This window comes from Ailuropoda melanoleuca, chromosome 13 (assembly GCF_002007445.2).
Source record: "Ailuropoda melanoleuca isolate Jingjing chromosome 13, ASM200744v2, whole genome shotgun sequence".
NCBI lineage: Eukaryota > Metazoa > Chordata > Mammalia > Carnivora > Ursidae > Ailuropoda > Ailuropoda melanoleuca.
Window position 1 is genome coordinate 56,608,838 of NC_048230.1, and position 22,799 is coordinate 56,631,636.

Here is a 22,799-nt window from a genome sequence, read left to right on the forward strand (position 1 = left end):
GGGGCAGAGAAGGGGGTGACAGGAGCCGCATCACTGATCAGGCACTCTGGGGATCTGGGCACGGCCCTGCATTGTGCCAGTCGGACGTTCTAACACGTCCTACTGCGGAGGGCGAGCTCTCCTTCTCTGCAGAGAAGCGGGGTGTGACTTCATTCCATTTCCACATCCCGGGGTGGCCAAGCAGGTCAAATGGGGTGACCTGTCCAGGCCACGAAGCACCAGGAGTGCGTGTGTGTGAGGATTCGTCCAGCCCAATGTGCACGTTTTAGAAATACGACAGCTAGTGCAGACTGAGCCGTCACTGTGCGTGTGCCAGTCCCCGTGCTAAGGGCTCCTCGTGCACGATCTCACTGCGACTGCACAGGGGGGCTGCTAAAGCAGGTCCTACCGTTCTCCACCACATACAGACGAGGAAGCGAGACTGAGGGAATGGCGTGTCCTCCTGGGGCCACACAGCTTTCCAGGCAACAGCAAAGAAGGCCATTTATCCAACGGCCCCTTGTTTCTGAAGACGCTGCCCTCACGCAGCTCCTGGCCGCACGGACAGGCTCGGGACTGCTCTGCTGCGGGCCAGAGGCTGCTGGGAGCTGCATCATGGCCTCTTCCTTACTTCCTGTTGTGCTGCCCTGCGAGGCGGCTGGCTGGGCCGAGGGGCTGCACTGAGCTGGGAAACCTCACTTTCTGGGGAACATCCTGGCTTGCCTGGTGCCACACAGAGGGGAACAGGTGGTCCTGTCCTGCCCTGCCCTTGGGGAGGTTCGAGGGAGGGGAGACCCCAGACAAGGGCCTGTGGCATGGTGAGTGCCCGAAGAAGGGGTGAACGGGGCAGGGCACCCAGACATGGAGGGCAGAGCATTCACAGAATGATGGGGGTCTGACCACAGCAGCAGTGCAGACCCAAGACAGGGACACAGAAAGGGCACGGAATTAAGAGAGACACAGGGAGTGGAAGTAACAGGCCACAGGGATGAGTGGGAGGTGGGGTGGCTGGGGAAGGGAAGGACACGGACGATGGTGGGGTGTCCTAGGAGGCTGGGCTGCACAGCGGCCCAGGCATGGGGTCTGGAGTCCAGCTCCTAGGGTCACCCCCCGGTGCCCTGTTTTCTCCCAGGCCTCTCAGGCCAAAGCGACGAATTCAACTCCACCTTTCCACCTGTTACACGGGACTAAAACCAGGGCCTGCCAGATCGGTGGCCTGAGGACGAAATGCTGGGCACAGGACAGATGTACACACAGCAAACGCTGGGTCAGCCACACCTCTGCTGTCACACACATTACTGCTTCCTGTGGAAGGGGGATGCCAGCAAGAAGGGGTTGGGCAGGAAGGTAAATTCAGTCCTAGAAAATGAGATCTCCACGGCATCGAAGGAGGATTTAGACACGGGAGTCAAGAGCTAAGAGCAAACAGCTTTGGGAGTGTGGGAACTTGATGGACGTTGGGGCCACAGGGACAGGTGAGCTTGTGAGAACACAAGAACAGAAAAGCAGGTCTGGGGCTGAGTCCTGAGGACACCAGTGTTTGAGGGGTTGGTAAAGGAGGAGGGGGAACCTGAGGAGACCCCAAAGGGAAAGGAGGGCAACCAGGAGCATGGCCTGGAGGCCCAGGGAAGAGGGTCTCCAGGTAGAAAGCAGTTCAGTGGGCCAGAGGAGGGCTGCCTCTTGGCTGCAAATGGCTGCTTGGTGACTTGGGCAAAGCCAAGTTGAGGCCCATGAACAGGAGGTGAGGAAGTGGAGAAAACACAGGAGGACAGCCCACTTAAGGAGGTCTGGCTGCAAGGGGAGACAGGAAGCACCAAGAGGGGGTGTGCAGAAGGGATTTTGGTTGAAGTTGCTGGTTTTTTGCTGGGAAAGAGAAGACTCTTCAAGAGTTTCAATGATGATGTCTTAGGAGAGACAGAGGTTGAGGATCCCGGAAAGAGAGGGTGAAAATTTGTGGGGAGAGGGCTCGGGATGGCCTGGGAGAACAGCTAGAACCAAGAGCACTCGCCGTTTAAAACAGCGCCCCCATTTCCCATAGAGGTCTCTTCTCATGCCCGCCTCTTCCGAACAGCTCACACAACCATGTAAAGGATCCAATACACCTCTTTTGGGATTTTGAGATTTTTAAGACCTGGATCAATTACTTTACAAAAATTTTTTTTCCTTGTTGGCAAAAAAGACTGAGAAAAAAGTTTCTCTCGCTAAACATACATACCTCACACACATACATATGTCTGTATTTTAAACAAAGCCTTTTGAAAGAGGAGAGAAATCTGCGAGAAATGTGCAGATATGCTGTTGCATAGAAAACAGCTTATAAAGCATGTTGCTATACCCCGACCCACACGGAATATTTTAATTATAATGTTTAAATAAGAAAGTACAAAGAACTGGATGTATTGCTCAAAAATAAATTTACAGATGCCTAAGGATCCAGTTCGTTAGGAGCCAAAGATGAACTCATTCCCATCCTCAAAAAAGTAGAGGAATTTGCACAGAAACTGAAAATGTTCCAATCAGCTCTCAGAACTCTGACTGAATGAATGAAAAAAAAAATCCAAACCTAGCTAGCCTGTAGTGAGAAAAAGTGTAAACTTGAACCTTTTTTCTTTTGAGCCCCTCACCAACTGCAGGCAGGTGAGGGCTGCCCCCTGCGTGTCCTGCCTCGGGCTGCCCGTCTGTCCAGAGGAGCGCGAACAGGACAGTAAGTCCCGTCGTCACACGAACCCAAGCAAGTCCTCTGCCCTTGAGCCTGAGCTTGCTCACACAGAGAACAGACGCGCAGTGCCCACTCGCCTCACGGCACGGAGCTTGTGAGGAGCACTGGGAGGGGCTCGCCCGGGGCCTGGTAAATGGGGGCTAGTACGATTTTCGCCTTACGAGGTGCGCCCGGTTTCAGGGGGCTCCAGCAGACAGCCACGCGTGCTCTCTCCACCATGTGCGCCTTCGTACGAGCTCTTTTCCTTCCTCTGTTCATTCAACGCTGGACTTACCGCTAAACCACATGATGAACATCATCTTCGGGGTGATTTTATGATCACGGAAGAAATTCAAGAGGTAGGAAAGAGGGAAAATGTTCACCGCTCGGCCAAACAGTACAAGCACCTGTGAATTGCAACAAACAAAGCTTTAGACAGAAACCGCTGGTCCTTCAAGCTGAAGCTTGTTGAAGCTAACGCAGACATGCAACACGCCCACAATAAATGCAGCCTTCCCCTTGGCCATGAAAGTCATGAATGACAGCGCTAGGCAGAGACCCGGCCGGGCCGTGTTGCTGGAGACATGAGTCTGGGAGAGAATCGCGCTCTGTACGTTTCCGTAGCCAGGAAGAGAGGACTAACAAGGTCTCAAAGCCAGCTTTAAGCTATGAGAGTAGAACAAAACCGAACGCCAAGAGGCCATGCTGAAGTACCTAGAGATTAATTTAAGGGCAATGTCACTCCTCCAAAGGTGCTCCACCGTGGGACAGGCCTGCACTAATCATTCCCAATGGGCTAGCTCTGGAGGGACAGGCGAGGTGTTCCTGCCTCTCCTGTGGGCGCCCCCCCGCCCCAGGGAAAGGAGGGATGATTGAGAAGGGCCTACACATAATGCGGCTTGTAAATGCTGCTCCCCAAGCAAAAGGAATATGTAGGTAGGTTCTAGAAGGAGGTCACGTGCACCCTGCCTGGCCAATTGCTTGCCAAGGTTTTTGGTTCCTAACCATCCCCAAAGTTGGTCTTAAAAAAATATAGCTTTAGGTAAGGTTTAAATCTTATCTAATTGGATACCTACAACTACTTATTAATTTACTCTTTTTTCATCTTGGTTCTCACCATAACTCACTTAATAATACATACACAATATACACATGCACGTCTGGCAGACTCTAAGTTTATTCCTTTAAGAGGCATGAATTGAATGGGCTTTGGACTGTTTGCCTCGGATGGTCAAGTTAACAATGGCTCCCAATCATCTAACATTTCTACGTCGGACAAGGTGCCAAGCGTTTTATATGCATTGTATCTTGTTAAATTGAGATCCCTGCAATGCTCTTATTACTAGAATTCCTGTCTCCATTTTAGGGACAACTAAATGGAGACAGAGAGAGGTGAAGGGACTGGTCCAAGCTGACCTAGGCAGGAAGTGGTGGAGCCACGCCCCAAACCCGTTTCAGCCCCTAAAGCCTGTGCCCTTGACCACTGAGCGAGTCTCAAGTGACCCATCTGAACAGCACGGGCCGTCTCGGGGAGACCGAGCTCCCACGCCAGAGCATCTTCTCATTTTCCTTTTGCTCCCAGCCTACGGCGGAAGGAGCCACCTCCTTCTTTCACCCACTGAAATCCAATCTTTGATTCCCATACTTGTGTTTCAGGTTTGACCAAATGTGGCCTCTTTGACCCAGTGAGCACACTAAAGACTATTATGCTTTCTGTAAACAACGTTTGCTATTCTCTTTGTCCTGAAACCTGAGTTTGGAGGACAGATAACAGTGACAAAAGCAACGAGCTCTTGCCCTTGCCCTCTTGCCGACTGAGAGGTGGAAGCAGCCATACTACAAGGAGAAACACCGCTCCCCTTAGGGCTCTTAGCTTCTCCGTGTGCCTCAGTTTCCCCACATGCCAAACAGGTAGGCCTCACTGGTTTGCACAGGATAGGTGACAGAGCTAAAAAAAAAAAAGAGGTCTGCCTCTCAATAGCTGGGTTCTGTTCAGTGGCATTGGTAATAAAAGTGAAGTGAAGATGAATTATGATAATTGAGCAACAGTAAGGCATGCTTCTCACGTGTCTTAAATTAACATGGATCTAAAAGGACAACAAAGATCAAATTAGGGATTACAGTACGAATCAGCAGGCAGGCTTATGGGAGACAAGCTCATCCTGGGGGACAAGGGAGCTGGGAGCACCAGGGTAAAGGCCCACATGTTAGAAGCCATTCATGTCACTTCCAGCTGACGCCTGAGGAAGCTGCCCCAGTTTAAATGCTAAGTGTTTATCCCCCCAACTCCATTCCCCTAAAAGACTTGATTCTATTGTGAATGATCAAATTTTTCTTTTCCTGTTTTAAATTAATTAAGTTAAATTAATATTTTAATTTGTCTCCTCTTGCTGCCCCGAGTCCAATGGTGAGTTTCCCAAACCTTCTGAATGGTAAGAATCACCTGGGATGACTGCTCTGGGTGAACCTCTGGGGAGGTGAGGTCTGGTCATCTTTACTTTAAACAAGTGTCCAAGGTCATGCTCAAAAATGGACACATGTGAAAAAGATCACAGTGAGAAGTAAGTATGTGCATTATAAATTATTCAGAAAAAGTAGAAAAGGAAATGAAATCATCCCCAATTCTACAACCACCACGAACACTGTGCTATATTTTTTACATGTTTTTTTCTATGCATGATGTTTTTACATGGTTATGATCAATTACGCATTCAATTCTGAAAGCTGCTTTTACCACCTAACATAGAAACACAGAAACTTGTACTTTTTAGAGAAGACCTTAACCTTAAGGCTGTTTAAAATTTAAAAAGAAGCAAAAATTCTTTTCCAAGGATATTCATTCACTTAATTCCATCCCTTCTCCCTTTATCGTACGTTTGTGATTTTTTAACAAAAGAAACTTTAAACGGAAGAGTGTCTATGTAGCTGTTGACCTTGAGCAGTTAACAGTTACATAAATGAATCCAGAACATGTGGTTATTGATCTACAAATAAGTAATTAAATAAAAAACAAGGAAAATACTTACTATGCACCAGATGACAAAGGAAATTTCAAACTTGTGAGGGAAACTAAAAATGGACAGGCCAAGAAATGCAAACACACATGTTTCTGAAACAAACCAAAGAATGGATTATTCAGCCCCAGCTATTTTCTTCTGACATGGTACTCAATCAGTAAAGCAAACATTTCACAGTGAGTCAGAATCCACTATAACATTTTGATAATTTTCTGAAAAATCCTGCACCTGATGCCTTGGTGGAAACTGTGCTTCGATCTGCTCGTTCTCTATCACACGAGCCACACGTCCTTGCTTATTCAGAATCTCCTCATTTAACGAGCCAGCTGTCAAATACTCATGCAAATAAATACTCTCCCACCCGGGGAAGATGATAAATCTATGAATCCGTCCATTTGTCGAGCACTGTCATTAGCAAGGATCCCAACTGCAGTGAAGTGGCAAACATTCAGAGCGCGTGACGGCAGATACCACATAACCAGTGTGGAAAGGGCCCTCGGTTATCGTCCTTGCCAGGGCGGCCAAAGCTAAGTGAGTGACTTCACGCATTTAATGCTGCCACAGGTTTGGAAGATGGCTCGTACCCGCAGGGTCTGCAGGAAGAGGGCCATTTCCAACTCTTGGCTTCGCTCCGCAAGTCAGAAAGCAGGTACTTTGAATGATCCCAAGAAAAAGCACCGCATGAATTTCCAGCACTAGGCTGCCCGCTAACACTGTGATGTCCCCCAGAATAGGCTAATAATCAGGGAGACAAGGACTGTATTTTAAAATAGTTGAACATCATAAAACAGACAGGCTGTTCTAAAACATTTCAGCCATGTTCTTCTCTAAACATGTATCTTTTTAAAACAAGTCTGCAAGCTGGACAGTATGCACGCCCTTCTCCTCCTTGCATTTTTTTCTTATCTAATAAACATTTTTGTGATCTTTCCAAATCAGCTCATTTAGAACATCCTCAGATCTGTGTTATGCTTTTCCCTGGCGGCATAAATTCCATTATATTGGTATGCCATGGTTAATTTAACAAATCCTCTGTCAATGGACACCGAGGCAGTTTCTATTTCTGATATTACCAGTTACAACAAATATCCAGGCTCCAGTCCTGAGGGCAGCTCTGCTGGGTCAAAGAGCACACGGCTTTGAAACCCAGCCCGATGCTGCAGTGACTCTCCCCAAACAATGGCATCGGGGCCCATGCCTGTCAACGGGACCTGCTTTCCGTACGCCCGTGTCGGAAGTGGGTATTAGCAAAACTGAAGACATGCCAGTCTGATGGGTACAAAACAGTTGGGTGTTTTGCTTTATATTCCTTTAATTGTGACAGTCGGGCTCAGAGACCTTAGCTCGGACCTTGTGAGTGAGGTGTTGTGGAAAAAAGATCCCCGGGACCAGGAAGAGACAGACCTGGATTCCAGACTCACTTCTCAGCCACGACACTGTGGGCAAGTCATCTGACCTCTGGGCACCTGAGGCGCCTTGGCTACGGAAGGAAGCCTCCCGCATGGCCTGCCCCTGCCGCCTAGCACATGACAGTGCAGAACCAGTGCTGAGAAATGAGACAAGCCCCGCCACAGCGCCAGGGAGATGCTGGCGGTGACAGCCAGGGCAGGGCCACCCGGGAGGCCAGCGGAAAGGGACCCTGTGAGCGCACGTCCTTAGCTGCCAGGTATAAACCAGGGAGGAGGCAGGGGGTACAGCAGAGTGTGGGGGAGCAAGTGCTCACACGGAAACTGCCTAACAGAGTCTTGGTGGCGGACCCCGTCCAGCAATGACAGGGCCAGCGCACACGCGCCCGAGTTACGTCCTTTGAGAGGCTCTCGTGGGAAAGGGGCCTGTGTCCCCTTCTCAGAAACTCACAACGTGCGTCAGCTCACGATGGTCGTGCAGCCCGCAAACTGAAAGTGTATATCCCCCAGGATTTTCCAGACTCTCGTTTGACTGTGGGGTTTGTCTCACCCAACCCGCACCGATGCCAGTGCCAGGGGACACAGTTTTGGAAATGTCACTATACAACATTATAAACGTATCAGTCTCCAATGTTCATTATCAGTAGTTCTCATTTTTGGTCTTAAAATTATAGGCATCAAATGTTCCAGAAAGTTACTAGGAGTTAGGTTTACCTTAGGGAATTTGCAAGCCAGAGTAATAAACAAAAGATAAGGGAGTACACGTCTGGCTCTGAGGAACTGTGCTGCCTCTCCTGCCCAGGAAAAGAGGGTGTGGCTGACGACGGGCCGCGGGCAGAACTCACCGCACAGGAAGGCCACGGTCCGGAGGGTCTGCTGCATGAGGATCTGGGTGACTGGAGACAGGTTATGGTGCGTGTAGTGGGACATCACGATGCCTGAGAACAGGATGGCCATGATGCCTAGAGAGGTACAAAGAGGCAGAGCCCACAGACATGAACAGAGCAGAAGAGCACCTGCTATGTGATACACAAATAATATCGCACATTTTCTACGAGTCACTGGGCCCTACAGCGTTACATGTGTTCAGAAAAAGGAAAAGAAAAGGGGAAGGAAGTACTACCTGAGGCCTCCCAGAGTCTGCAGAGAAATGCTACAGACCCACTGTCTCTGGCAACGTCCTTACCGGCTGGGTGACCTTGGGCCAAGCTTCCTCCCCTCTCCAAGCCTCAGCTTTCTCATCTGGGCAGTGGGACTAACAGCACCCTCTCTGGACCTGTCAGGAAGGTAATGGGGATAGGCCATGTACAGTGCCCACCATAGTCCCCGGGCTGAGGAGGTGCGAGCTGTCACTGTCACCCACGGATGGAAGGGGTGCAGGTGAACCACTCTTGGGGCAGAAAGGAAGCGGAAGAATCTGGATGTGGAGAACGGGTGGATTTTTATTTATTTTTTTGTACTTTTAATTTTTCCTTAATCACCACGAGTTACTCTTATAAAAAGAGAGAGGAGCGACTAAAAAAGGATGTGTCTTTTCCTGCAAGCTCTCCACGAGAGTCTATACCTCCCGTCGCTCACTGGGATTGATCTCTGCATGGCTCGCTGCCCTCATCACTCCCAAAGCGCTTTGCATGGTTGGGTTAGTCACCTCTCGGTGCTGCCCTGCCTTGGTGGCAGAAAAGGGGTCTCATTTTCATGTAAGGAAGCTGGGATTTTTATAAACTCATTAAATAAGCTGCTAAAATGTATGGATCATGAGTGAAAATTTGTAGGCAAAACTGTAGCTCACTCTTGCCACTTTGGAGACAGGGATGCCCGGCTGACTCTCCATTTGGAAAAGGGTGAAAACCACTGAACTGCATCTGAGACGTTTCAAGGGCTCAGCTTGCAGTCTCAACGATACCCGCCCCCCAGTCAGGCCCACCCCCTTGTGCGGCCCACCAGGAACTACGGGCCTGAGGGAGAGCCACGGGGGGCCAGGTCATCTCCTAGTAAGCCTCTTAGCAAAGGCAAATTCCTGTGCTCTGTCAGTCTTCCCTGCCAAGGAGGCTGGCCAGGAACATTCTAGCAATGCTTCCCGAGAGGCACACCTGACAGGATGGGGCAGGGAAAGGAGAGGGCAGGCCTTCCGTGCTCCTCGAAGGTACTGAGAAGACTACAGCTCAAGAGGCGTTCTGAACCATTGCCCTGCTAGGTAAGAACACACACACTGTGACCTCGGGCTATTCTCCCAGTATGCTCCTGTGGGGGTTGGGGGGGCCCCTCCGGACTGCTGACCCTTCCGGACACTGCCACAGAAAACAGGGAAGGCAAAGCAAAGTGAGACAGAAGGGGAGAGACCAGGACCCAAGGCTGGAACTCCGTGGAACAGCCGTGGGGCAGCTCACGCCGGCTCAGCCCAGGACCGTGATGGGCACTACATGTGGCTTAGCCTCACTACCCCGACGGTTCTGTGAGGGGCCCTGTGAGTCCTGGTGTCCAGGTGAGCAAGCTGAGGCTCAGTCACGGCACGGATGCACTTCCGTTTTCAGGGACTTGATTCTTAGCATCGCCGTCCAGGGCGAAAAGTTGCTAGCTGCTGCGTTGCCAAGGCGTTTTGTTCCACTCGTTCGCTTTGAGAAGGGTTATCAACTCACTGGCAAAGCTGAGACCTTGGAGTTCTTACCTTGAAGTAAAAGTCAACCCCCGAGGAGCCTGAGCCACGTTTCAATTGGGACACGAGTGACCTTCCATGGACACTGTTGTCCCGCCCCCGGGAGTCCCAACATGAAATGACTTCTACGGAAACCCAAAGGCTCTGGGAAGTCAGAGGCGACAGTGAAAGCTGCCCTGGGACTGAAGACCACCGTCCACTGTTGGAACCCCGTGGAGCTTTCCTGCCCACCCTCTGGCCCATCCTGCATCGGCGCTCTGCAGCAAGGGACAGGCTCAGTGTGGAAGGGCTGTGGCTGGCTGGGTCAGTCTGGCGCACTAGGCCAGGGCTGCAACCTCAGAATCTTCAGGGGCCAGACAATAAAGAAAAAAAAGCGGTGACCAACATGTGGGCAAAGAAGGCACAAGCCCATCTATAAAGTTCTGCTGGCAGCCCTGTGGATGGGAGGCCTAAGTGCTGACTAGTCTTCCTTCCAGCTTTTTGAGAGATGCCAGAAATGTTTCTTTTTTTTTTTTTTTTTAAGATTTTATTTATCGATTTGACAGAGAGAGAGAGACAGGCAGCGAGGCAGGGAACACAAGCAGGGGGAGTGGGAGAAGAAGAAGCAGGCTCCCTGCGGAGCAGGGAGCCCGATGTGGGGCTCGATCCCAGGACTCTGGGATTACGCCCTGAGCCGAAGACAGATGCTTAAGGACAGAGCCACCCAGGCGCCCCCACAAATCTGTTTCTTATGGGAAATCTCCCAGCTTTTAATGAAGGCAACTCACTCAAATGTTAACAAATTTTCCGTACAGATAAACAAACCCCCTCTGAAGGCTGAATCTGGACCCTATGAAAATGGGCCCTCTGGCTAATGCAAAAGCAACAGCCAGCCACCACCCTTACCCCGAGCTAGTTTGAGGTCAGGGCATCTCTAGAGTTCTGGGGGCTGAAGGAAAGAGCAGCGTCAGCAGTGGATGTGAAAACCCGAGGGACAGCTCAAGTGTCTGCCCTGAGAGCCCTCCCTCAGCAAAGGCAGCTTCTCTACCACCCAGACCACCCTCATCCATGGTAGCTGCCACCACCCAGGCTGCAAAAACACCAGTGGGTTGGGGCGCCTGGGTAGCGCAGTCATTAAGCGTCTGCCTTCGGCTCAGGGCGTGATCCCGGCGTTATGGGATCGAGCCCCCACATCGAGCCCCACATCAGGCTCCTCCACTGGGAGCCTGCTTCTTCCTCTCCCACTCCCCCTGCTTGTGTTCCCTCTCTCGTTGGCTGTCTCTATCTCTGTCAAATAAATAAATAAAATCTTAAAAAAAAAGAAGAAAAAAAAAAGATAAAAGAAAAACAGAGGTAAAAATAGCCAGGCTAGAGCCAAATGACTTACAGGTAATATTTATGTAAGTGCCAAAATTCAGGAAAGATAAGAGAAGGAACTCGATGGCAGATACCAGGATGAAATTATCCAAGAGAACTGGCTTGGGAACAGATCAAATTAAGAACAAACCATGTAACCATGAGGTTTACAAAGAGTCCTTCAGTGAAAATGGCCAGTCTTCTTCTCTGCTTCCTCCTTGGCAGGGTGTGCGCACCAAGTACCCATGCGTAATTCTAGACGGTATCTATGGGGAAGGAGAATCTGCTCAACAGTCATTAAAAACCACTGGGAACTTCCACTTTGCTATGCAAACTGCTGTCCTGCCATAAACAACTAGAAAACCTGATCAAAGATACGAAAAAAAAACCTGTCTTCTGATGTTGGGTACTGCAGGGTAGGGCTGTCAGAAGGGAAACATTCCTAACAGAAGGGAGACAAACAAGGCGGCCACTCCTGCTCCAGGCCCCAGCCTAGCTTACTGCCCAGACAGCTTCCAGGCTGAGGGTTAGGGAGGGGAATTCCAAAACTGAGCCCAGCAGAGTCAGTCTAGCTGAGAAGAGGAGACAGATGAGAGCCGAGGGACCTGAAGCAGCCAGAATACCAGAGAAGGGGGGCTGCACAGAAAGAGAGCTCTGGAGAGCTACAACAGCGTCCCCTTGAATCTTGGATTGTACTGATCTGTACACGTGTGGGGTGAAAGTCCAAGAGGCTAGGAGACAATCACTAATAAGGAACAGGCCAACCATTCCTGAAGCAGACACAGGAAAATGTCTGCTGGGAAGTTTGTGTTTCCACAGGCCACAGCGGGGTGACCTTGTAATACAGGAGACAGGAGGTGGAGTCCTTGGAAGGGCATGCATTACTTCCTAGTGCTACTCTGGACCTGCCGACAAAGTTTGAAAGTAAACCTCAAAAGGATTAAATGGATTCCAAGAAACTTAGATACACAACGGAAGAAAATACAAAATTCTACGAAGAATACAATAAAATATAGTACTCAAAAACACAATAAAGTTTACAATGACTGGCATTCAAACAAAAGTTAATATGCAAGCAAAGAGCAGGCAAATATGACCTAAAAGCAGAAGAAAAATGAACTGACAGAAAAAGACCTAGAACTGACAGAGATGATGGAATTAGCAAACAAGGACATTACAGCAGCTGTTACAAACATGTTCCAGATGCTCAAGAACGTAGAGACAATCACGAACACGGTAAGGAGAGGAATGGATGATATAAAAATGACCTAAAGGGAACTCCTGTAATAATACACATTTGAAGTGAAAAATACACTGGATGGGACTAACAGGACAGTGGGCGTGGCAGAAGAAAAGATCCATGAACATGAAGACACAGCAAAAGAAATGAGCCAAAGTAAAGCACAGACAGAAAAGACTGAAAAAAATTAAAAAGGCAACGTATATCATGGGATGAGAGAATGCTGTTGATCATAATTTCAGTAACTGGAGTCCCAACAGAAGAAGAGATGGGAGAACAGAAAAAAGTGCTTTAAAAATGGGTAAAAATTGCCCAAATTTGGCGAAAAGCTAAAACCTCATAAATTATAAACCCAAGAAGCTCAACGAACCCCGAGTGGAATACAGAGAGAACTAGACCAAAGTATGTCAAAATCAAATTGCCACACACCTATCAGAATGGCTAAACTTCTAAAAATTAAAATAAGTGTTGATGAGGACAGGAAGCAGCTAGAACTCTCTCATGCATTCTGGTGGGGATGCAAAATGGCCCAGTCATTTTGGAAAACACTTGGCAGTTTCTAATAAATTTATACTTACCATATGACCCAGCAACCTCACTCTTAGGCATTTTTCCAAGATAAATGAAAATATGCATACATGTTCATAGCTAAAATCTGGAAAAATCAAATGTCCTTCAAATGAATGAATACAGTGTCGTGCTGTAAGAATGTGGAAGTTACCGACACGTGCAAAAACATGGAGGTCTCTCAACATTATGCTAACTAAAGACAGGAGACACAAAAGTCTACATACTGTATGATTTCATTTCTAGGACACTCTGGAAAAGGCAAAACTATGGTGATAGAACACAGATGAATGGGGACCAGGGCCAGGCCAGGGGACTGACTCCCCTTGGCGGTCTGACCCCATCCTTTGAGTGAAGGCCCTTTCGAGACCTTGTTCTGGGAAAGAGGCAACACTGGAAGTGATATTTTGATCTCTGCTACAGGATGGTGGGTGAAGAGAAAATGTGACCATGGCAACACTGAGCCCCTGAATCCAGCCAGGTCTAAATTCAGAGGTATCCCTAAAGGGCCAGTAAATCCCCTTTGTTGCTAAAGCTCTTCTAAGTTGTGACTGTCTCTTGTGACTGAAAATGACCCCATTGACATAACCTCTTTCACCAGGCAGGACAATGTGCCACCAACCCGAGCAGTTCAATGTTTCTGTCACTTACCCGAGAGCGAGATTCCTTCTGCGAGCCCATAAGGAAGATAAGCAAAAATGATCATCATGCCAAACTCCAAGGAAGGCGTTTTCCTCAAGTCAATATGCTTTAGCACGTAAATAACAGTTGTCAAGGAAAAAGAACCAAGGGACAGTTGATGGGAGATGCAGAAAAGTCACAAAACTGCTGCCTTTCAAATACACAGGCTAGGCAACAGATACAAAAGGCTTTGGAACATCCCAGGGTAACATGTGGAAATCCACTGTTTGTCTGTTTTGTTCTGTTGTTTTGTAGGGAGACTATTGTTTTAAGAAAGGGAATCTAACAAAACACTAACAATTGTCAATTCCTGAGACAAATGGTGGGGGGAAATTAAAATCAACCTAAGTCAACTCATTTAAAAATGCTGACTTGGAAGGCTAGCAACGTGCCGGGGCTGCGGAGGCAAAGCTGGGGCCGCAGCCCAAAGGAGGACAGCCCATGCTGCCAGGTCCCTTCCAGGCCCATGTCACTCTTCCCCCTGCTTTCTCCAACATCAGATGAGACAGCTAACGGGGTGTCCAGAACTCTGGGGTAAAGGGCCCCAATGAAGGACCTTCCTTCCTATTCTTGGAGATTTCTATACTCATGCTCCTATGAAAGGGGAGTCTTCTCTCTCTTCAAAATCAGCCCACGCACCCATGCTGGGGCTCGCAGCGCCCATCGACTTGGCTTCCTCACAGCCGATGCTTCTCCCTCCCCCCACCCTCAAGAGAATGATAAATATGGAGGAAAATACTGAACTAGAAAAAGTTTTCTTTTCCATTCTGTTTATTGCTACAATATGAGAAGCTGTCAGCCAACAATAGAGCCTTTAGATTTCTGGACAAAGGAGGTGAAGGGAAAATTCAACAGGATGGCAGACAAACACGCCTGCCATGGGCAAGGGTGGCTCTTCCGGCCATCTGTGGAACAAACTGCTCATGGCGGAGGGCCAGGCGGCCGACTCCCTAAGACGCGGGCTTGGGCTCCCACAGAAATGGTCTGGTGCCTGTTCCTATTTTAAACATGATGAGTTTTCTACCACAATGAAAGTATCATAGGCCTTACCGAGCTTCTTTCCTCCTCTGGCTAGAAAAGCGTATGGGCTGTTGAGCAATGCAATCAGCGTGAATACCTTGGATGGACTCACTTTGAGAGTCTCTTTTCTCGTCCTCCAGATAGAATCACTTTCAGTGAGGTAAAGACCTTTACAATTTGGTAGTTTCAGAGGATATTAACTTCCAGTTTTCTGACTGTGAAAAGTGAGACAGGGGAAACTGAAAATCTTCTCAAGTGAGAAGCTCCCCCAACAGTGGGATGTGAGAGCCAACGGTGTGCGTGACCATGACACTCTGAAAAGTGACGTCCTAAATTGCACACTTCACATCTAAAAGTCCTTGGGTTTCCGTAAAAGTGCTCCTCAAACCAAAACTACATAAATGTCCTTCTTCAAATGCAGCCTAAAACTGGCCCCTGAAGGAAGAGGGGGAAATGGCTGGAGATGAATATAATTAAGAAAATCTTCTCAGCCACACGTGTTCATCATATTAAAAGGATATTAATGCAGAGATTAAGCCAGTGAGAGTGCCGAGTGCTGCAGAGCCAAAGAACATTTTGAGGAAGTAGCCAAGGGCTTGTAAAAATGTTTGCCACCCACTGACATCTGACATATTTTTCCTTGTTAAACCTTCAGCTGTGCTAGGAAATAAAAGAAAAACAGAAAGAATTTAAAATGTTAGAGACAAAGTCATCAGAAATCAACTAAAACTCAAAACTGATTTTTTTTTTTTTTTTGCTTATGCGCTCCTTTATTCCTTCCGTCATGGGGTTAGGTCACTTACTTGTTCACTTCGTTTGTGAACTAACACCTACTGTGTTAGCTTTGGCGGGGGGCTGGGGGAGATTCAGAGAAGAGAGCAGAGTTCCTGCCCTGCAAGGGCTCCTCTGTCTAGTAAGGAAGACAAACAAGGCAGGAACAAATGGCCACCTCGGGGGAAGGGCAAGGGGCTGCAGACACACAGGGTGGGCATCTAACTCAGCCCGGTGGTGGTCAGGGAAGGTTCCTCCTGACATGTGGGCTGGGTTTGGCTTTAGAAAAAGAGGAGTTAACAGGTGAACACATGAGGGAAAGTGCCCCAGGCAGAGGGAACAGCACAGGCGAGGCAGGGAGCCCAAGAATGCAGAGCACATTCTGGGAGCATTCAGTTACATAGATTAGCATGGCTAGAACCCAGGAACGGGACGGGGTGGGGGCACAGGTACAAAGAACAGTGGCGAGAGAGAAGGCAAGACAGGCCGCCACGGCAGACCTGTGAAAGGCAATGCACCAAGCTAAGGAGTTGGTATTTCAACCTGAAGGCCCTAGGGAGTCATGGGGAGTGCTTCCAGTCTCGGGAGGGGATCCTGTGATAAAACCTGGAATTGAAGCGATGGTGGGAAATCTGAGAACGGAGCAACCTAAAGAAGAAATATCACCGCGTAAGGGCTGAGAGGGTAGATTTAGGACGCATTAGGAAGAAGAACTGAAAAAAAGAACTTTCCTTCCAGGATAACAAAACAAAGTAAAATGTCAGAAGCCATTAAATTCAATTAATGGTTTTATCCGCAAAGGGAAAACCATCACACCATGACAGTGGACTTATTCTCTTTAAGATCCCCCTCCTCATGGTTCTACCTTTAGACTCGTCTCAAATCCACCCACTCTCCCCTCTCTCTCCTTACCACCCTCTGTCCCGAGCCTTAGGCCTCATCGCTCTTTCTGGACATCCTTGCCTTCTTTCCACTCACTGGCCTGCATGATCCCTTTAAAACGCACAATCTGATCAGGTTATTGGCCTGTCCAAACCCATCAACAGTTTCCTACTGCTTTTCAGGAGGAAGCCCAGTCTAAGCAACACCCAACAACTCTGCCACACCTTGTCACCCCATCTCCTCCTCATTCTGGAAGGGCCCCACCATCATGGGCACCCCTCTGTAGGTCATCCTTCACTGCTCCCCGACCCCAGCTAACTCCCCACTTGTTCCTCAGAATCCAGGGTCAGTGTCCCTTCCTTAGGGACACCTGCCCTGTCCCCTTCACATATTCTGGGCTCTCCTGGTACCTGACTTCTTCACAGCAAGTGCCAACTCATGAGTCATTCATGAGGACCATGCCTGTGTCCGTCTTGTTCACTGCTACCTGTCCAGGCCCAAGGCAGGGCCTAGTATACAAAGACACTCAGTACATTTTTGCTGAATCAGTAAACAAAGAATGGTCGATAGAAATATTTGGCCTCATTAATCAGTGTTTCACGAATTGGTATAATTTTTAAAGCAGGATAATCTCTGATAAAAGGGTAGCTTGGTCAAATAACCTCAGGAAGTTTTCGGCAGTGATTCACAGCACAGTGTAACACAATAAAGGTTCTGAGAACTCCTGCAAAAAAAAGAAATCTAACCTTTTTCACATAAAGTTTTCCAAACTCACTTGAATGCACAACCTCCTCCATTCTTTTCTTTCCCAGCAGAGCACAGGTTAACACCCCACTTGGGGAGTGCTGAAAGCCAACAAGGGTTCTCACTGGGCAAGTGTTTTTGAAGGCTAAGTTCACCCAGTTCCCAAATTCCGCCTGCACACAGTGCCCAGCCCCCACCCCTTAAAGCTGCCACGGCTGGTCCGCCGGTTGGGGCCACCGCTTTCTTTTCATGCAGAGGTCCCACGAAGTGACTCACTGGTGAGGTCACATCAAGGGTTGATAACAGACCCAGGACAGAGGCCAATGGCTTCTGAACTCAAGATAACTGAAAGTAGGGGCACCTGGGTGGCTCAGTCGTTAAGCATCTGCCTTCAGCTCAGGTCATGATCTCAGGGTCCTGGGATTGAGCCCCGCATTGAGCTCCCTGCTCAGCAGGAAGCCTGCTTCTCCCTCTCCCACTCCCCCTGCTTGTGTTCCCTCTCTCGCTGTGTCTCTCTCTGTCAAATAAATTTAAAAAATCTTAAAAAAAAAATAAGATAACTGAAAGTAGATTTTGGACTCTTCCGGTCCTGGTAAGTTTCTACATTTTTTTGTTTCTCACACTCAAAAGAACATGAGACAATGCTGCTTCAGGATCCATTTTATGAGCTTACGCTGCAGCTGGAGAGCACAAAAAGGTTCCCTCTATAGCACTTATTATAAGAAAAAATTGTCATACTAACAAATCAAAGCTAAAACTAATTAAAGTTAATGAAGAAACAGAACATAGCTTTCTGGCACTTATGAAAATGAAAACATCAGAAAAGGGGTATAATTCATTCACATATTCAGTTGCAAAGATAAATGCGTCGGGTCACTTTGAGAGTGATCATTTACGAAGCAGACTCTCAAACAAGACGTGATGCTACCTAATAGCCTTGGAAAGCTGACAATAGCCCCCTCCCGTACCCAAAACAGGCAGGCCTACCATGCCCCCCCCAGGTCTCTCCACCTGAAAACGCCTACTAGCTCACAAGACAGCTTGCCTGAGAAGCCTCACTCCAATCCCTCACAGCGGCTGTCTCCCTCTTGTACCCCAGGCACTCGCTCAGCCCTCTGGGAGCATCCTTCTCCCACCCTGGACTGACCTTGGCAAGTCCAGCTGGTCTCTGAGCGATGTCTGGCACGTGCAGGGCCCTCGCCTGACGCTGAGGGTGGATGGCCAACCTTCAGCATGCCGCACCCAGCCTGTAGACCAGCAGTGGTGGAGGTGGGGGCCGGACACTACGTATGCATGCGGCCCACAGATCCAGTTTTGGGAACTGTCATCACAGACGATCTTGGCCTTCAAAAGCACTTTTCCAGGAAGAAACTTTGGCTGCTTACAGTGACTCTATCATTTCTCATTTTCAAAAGAAAACAGCTCCTCATCTTTAACCAAAAGGTCCTGACAGATTTTTAAAAACAAAATAAACTAGAGACAAAGCTGTTGAGCTGAGCTACTAATGTAGAAAAATATCTCATGATGTCACTGCCAATTTGGACAAAATCCTTTATCACAAATGTTCAGTATGTACAGGCACCGGGACATGAGACAATCAAGTCAAAACCTGAAAGCAAAAAGGCTTTCGGGGTAGATCTTAGATAAGAAAAAATACTGCCATCAGATTTGTAAAAGGTCTTACAGCATGATGTATGATAACTACCTAATAAAGCTGTAGAAATTTTTGCCAAGAGAAACGTGAAAAAGTCGATAATGGGGAACTTGCTAAACAGATCACAGTAAGTTCACGGAAGGGAATACACTGTAACCAGTAAAATGAGGTTATGGAAGATTATTTTTCAACCCTGCTCAATGGAAGAGTTTTACAATACAGTATATGGGGTATAAGCCCGGCTAAATAAAACACAAGTATACTTCCAAACTGTTAACTGTAATTATCTCTGGGCAGCAATAATGCATGTACTCTCTCTCTCTCTTCATTCTTCATATGAAGAATATATGTATTACTTTTAGAATAACAAAAATATTTTAAAGTTTTTTTGTTTTAAGTTCTGCCAATCACCTCTTGCAATTAAGCAACATTTGGTAAAGTTCTTCCTGAAAAAGTAGGAGAAAACTAGGACAAACAGGAAACAGTAACTGGGGGACAGGTGTAGAAGAGAGGATCTAACATTAACTGATATCCAATGGTTCTTGCACAGTATCATATTTTTTCAATTCTCAAACCCAATCCTAGGCTGGGGCATTATCACTCTCACTTTACTGCTGAGAAACATGTGGCTCAGAGAGGTAAAGGAGCTGACCCAGGGTCACAGAGCTGTAAGTGGAATGACCGGCACTTGAACTCAGGTCAGCCTGATTCCAAAACCTGGGGTTCCTTCCACTATAAAACATTGTTTTATTCCAACATAAAGATTCTGAATGTAGTCTATAATAAAGCTGTTAAGAAAATGCCATCTACTACAGGGCTATGCTTAGCCAGGAATCCCCCAACAAAGGAAACAAGTCAGTATTCAGATAGTAGAAAGGCTATTCTCTAGCAGAACACAGACTGGCTCCTAAGATTCTCTTAGCTCATCTGTCAAACACTGTCCAGAGCTCTTTCCTCCAACTGCTTTGACTGTCTGTGCCTTCTCTGGTTTTGCTAGAACTGTTTGGATCTCCTGCCCGTTACATGCTAATGAGCACCACAAAAGACAGAGTTCAAGGAAACAGCCCTGCATCAGACAGATGCATTTGGGATGATCTTAGATTCACTTCTTTTTCTCAATGGCTTCTTGACATTTTAGGATTCATCTGTCATGTCTCAGATCCTAGCAACAAGGGCAGTGATACCGATGAACAGTTAAAAGAGATTTACAGTGTCCAAGTAGCTTTCACACAATAGCATCTCGAGCTGGGATGCCTGTTAGTATCACTGGCTTACTCTATGGCTGGGGAAAGGACGGTGCTGTGTGACAGCCCCTCGGTGGGACAGCAGGGCCTCTGTCGACTGCTTTCGTCTGCACCGAAGCTGTCCACACACGGATCCCTCAACTGCCTGCTCCCTCATCATTCGGGGAGCTAATGAAGAACCGCAGTTCTTGGGACTCACCCCAGAACCACTGAATCAGAAGCTGCGAGGGTGGGGCCTGGGACTGCTCTGGTTAATAAGCACCCCGGGATGCGGACAAGAAGCTGGACTTGAAACCACTGCTGAAAGGTAGGTCCTAAAGGGCGGGCTCGCCTCTGATCAGCCTGGGCCTTGACAGCATTGCTGGGGTGCGTCAGGGCTTGGCAGGACAGAAGACAGAGAAGCACGTGACCCGGCTGCCCAGAAGACAAGCAGCTGTCCGTGCAGCTGCCTGGGAACATCTGTCCCTCTGATACCAAGACCTTTAGTGCCGTCCTTGAAAAAAGGACACTCACTTGGTCAGGACAATGGAGACTGCGTCGTTGAGAATACTCTCCCCAAAAACCAGCATGTTGAGCACCGGGTCCACGTGAAGCGCGTTGAAAATAGCAATAGTGGCCACGGGATCGACGGCAGAAATCAGGGAGCCAAACGCAAAGCTGTAAGGAAGAGAAAAGGAAGGGGTCACTCTGCGATGCTTAGAGCTTGGCCCAGACAGTAAAACAGCAAAGCCAGGGACTGTGTTTGGTCTACCATGTTCGTACACACTGGAGCTGAAGTAACTCCAGGAGACGGCGTCTTTTCTCCCGCTTACAGTACGTGCTGGCGGATCCTGCGCGTGAGGCAGCGAAAGGCCCTCTCCACGGGCAATTGTTAGGAACGGCCTGGTTTTCCGCCGTGAGTCCCAAGACTTTATTTGACCAATGACGGACGGGAGACTTTTGCTTAAAACACATCAGACATCCCAGCCGCCTTTGTCAGAGCAGCCGGAACCATGGTGGCTCAGGGGGTCCTCCCCCACTGGGCCCATGAACTCCTGGGTGTGGCCTCTGCTTCTCCCCTTGCCACCAGAGTGCCACCTGTGAGTGGCCGGAGCCTCCACTTAGATGTGCACCATGTCAGAAAGTGCCAAGAGTCAGCAGCAACTCTGGCGTGCTTCAAGGGGATGGGAGGCGTGGATGGTAGACCCCCATGCCAGCGCTGCCCCCCACCAGGCTAGCAGCTCCCACTAAGAGTGCCATTCCCTCCAAGAAAGAGGTATGAATTGCTCGAAATGTTTCAGGCACTGAGGCCAATAATGAGAGCCAACATTTATGTGGCACTTACCACGTCCCAGGCACGGTTCTGAGCACTTCACATGTAATAACTCACTACTCCACACAGCACCCATGTGGGGTGCTACTATTACCACCCCAATTACATAAGAGAAAACTGAGGGACAACGAGGTTAAGTAACTTATGCAAGGTCAGACAGCTAAGAAGTGGCACAGCCAGGATCCAAACACAGGCCATCTGGCTCAGAGTCAGAGCTCCTGACCGCTACGCTGGATATAGCAACACCCAGACACTAAGGCCAATCTGGAAAATGGCAAGCATTACATGGAAGATCAGCGTGACCTGGCGGGGGGCAGGGGGGTGGGTCACTTAAGAGTGGAGGGTCAGAAGAGGCCTCTGAAGAGATGACACTTACTTAAACAAGCATCTACATGATAAAGAGCAGACAGGCTAAGCCAGGATCTGGGGACAGAGGCAGCAGCAAGCTGCCTCTGAGGTGGGAGCAAGCTGGCTGGCCTGAGAAACAGAAAGGTGAGTGTGGCAGCAGCCCCAAGAGGGTGAGTGGCAGGAGATGTCAGAGGCTGGCAAGCGAGGCAGGGCCTCATGGGCCACCTCGGGAGCCTGGGTGATTTACTCTCTCAACCTGTTTGTCTTTTTACCCCTAAGAGTTGTTGTGGGCCTTCCAATCCCCTCAAATGACATGCCTGGCACTGCTTTCTTTCTAGCTCAACAGACAGATGAGGTCTGCCCCCTTCCACAACAGGAGATAAAACAGGGACCCCCAAGGGCGCAGACCTGGGTAGAGATGGAAGCCAGAGACAAGCCACCTGTTTCATGGCCTCTGGGAGGGAGGGGGGAGCTAGTCTCCTGGGACAGGGGTGGGCTCTGTCCCCTGTACCACCCCGAGCAGCCCTGTACAATCATGTGAGTCTGGGCTCAGGGAGAGCAGAGCTAGTGGGAGGAGATGCCCAGCTGCCTTGCCAGCTACAGTTCGCTCTCTAAGTCAACAGTCTGGCATTCTGGTCTCCAAGGCAGCTCCCTGCGTTTGATTAATGTGAACCCATGCAAGACAGCCTGTTCACTTCAAGGACAGCCTCTGGATCTCAAGCCGAGGAGCAGACCCCAAAAGACAGTCTCAGTTCAGAGCTCATTCCACACGTGCCCTGTCCTCACAGGTTGTCACAGGTCACCCGCCTCTCGCCCTCAGTGTGAGTGCTCAGGGAGTGGGCACTATTCTTTAGTCATGCGTAGATTCCCAGGATCTGTACTGAGCGTGGCCCAGAGGTATTTGTGGAAGGGAGGCAGGAGGGTGGGAGAGGAGGAAGGCGAGGGAGAGAAGGAAAGGTAACACCACCAAAGGACTGCCAACCTGGGGGGGCCCTGTTTTGCCTGTATCGGGGCTTGAGGCCCTTCTGCTGCACCCTAGACACAGAGCCTGTCTGTTCTCCTTGTCTTTAATTCCCACTCTCCTCATCTGGGGCAAAACACCAGGGGCCTCAAGGAAAAAGAATATCTAAAAAGCATTTTTGGAATGTCCAAAAAGAGGCGAGGGAGGGGGAAAGAGCATGGGGCTCTAGGAGTGGGCAGGGGACCCAAGTTTGGTCAAAGAGGGCCATCACCAGGCATTTTACCAGG

General features: G+C 48.9%; 1 protein-coding gene across 10 annotated transcripts in view; it reads right to left on the reverse strand.

Annotated features, from left to right (window-relative positions):
* The window catches only part of SLC9A8 (solute carrier family 9 member A8), a 72,032-nt gene that overhangs the window by 10,082 nt on the left and 39,151 nt on the right, over nt 1-22,799 (reverse strand). For all 10 annotated transcript variants that reach the window (XR_856291.3, XR_004619876.1, XR_002142686.2 and 7 more), the window contains 6 exons: nt 20,405-20,548; nt 15,118-15,256; nt 13,547-13,652; nt 7,946-8,062; nt 5,704-5,786; nt 2,973-3,084 (listed from right to left, as the gene is read on the reverse strand). Coding sequence is in view for 7 of the 10 variants with exons in the window: in XM_034641497.1 (XP_034497388.1) it covers nt 2,973-3,084; nt 5,704-5,786; nt 7,946-8,062; nt 13,547-13,652; nt 15,118-15,256; nt 20,405-20,548 (701 nt within the window). In the remaining 3 variants the exon portion in view is untranslated. The remainder of the gene's footprint in view (nt 1-2,972; nt 3,085-5,703; nt 5,787-7,945; nt 8,063-13,546; nt 13,653-15,117; nt 15,257-20,404; nt 20,549-22,799) is intronic.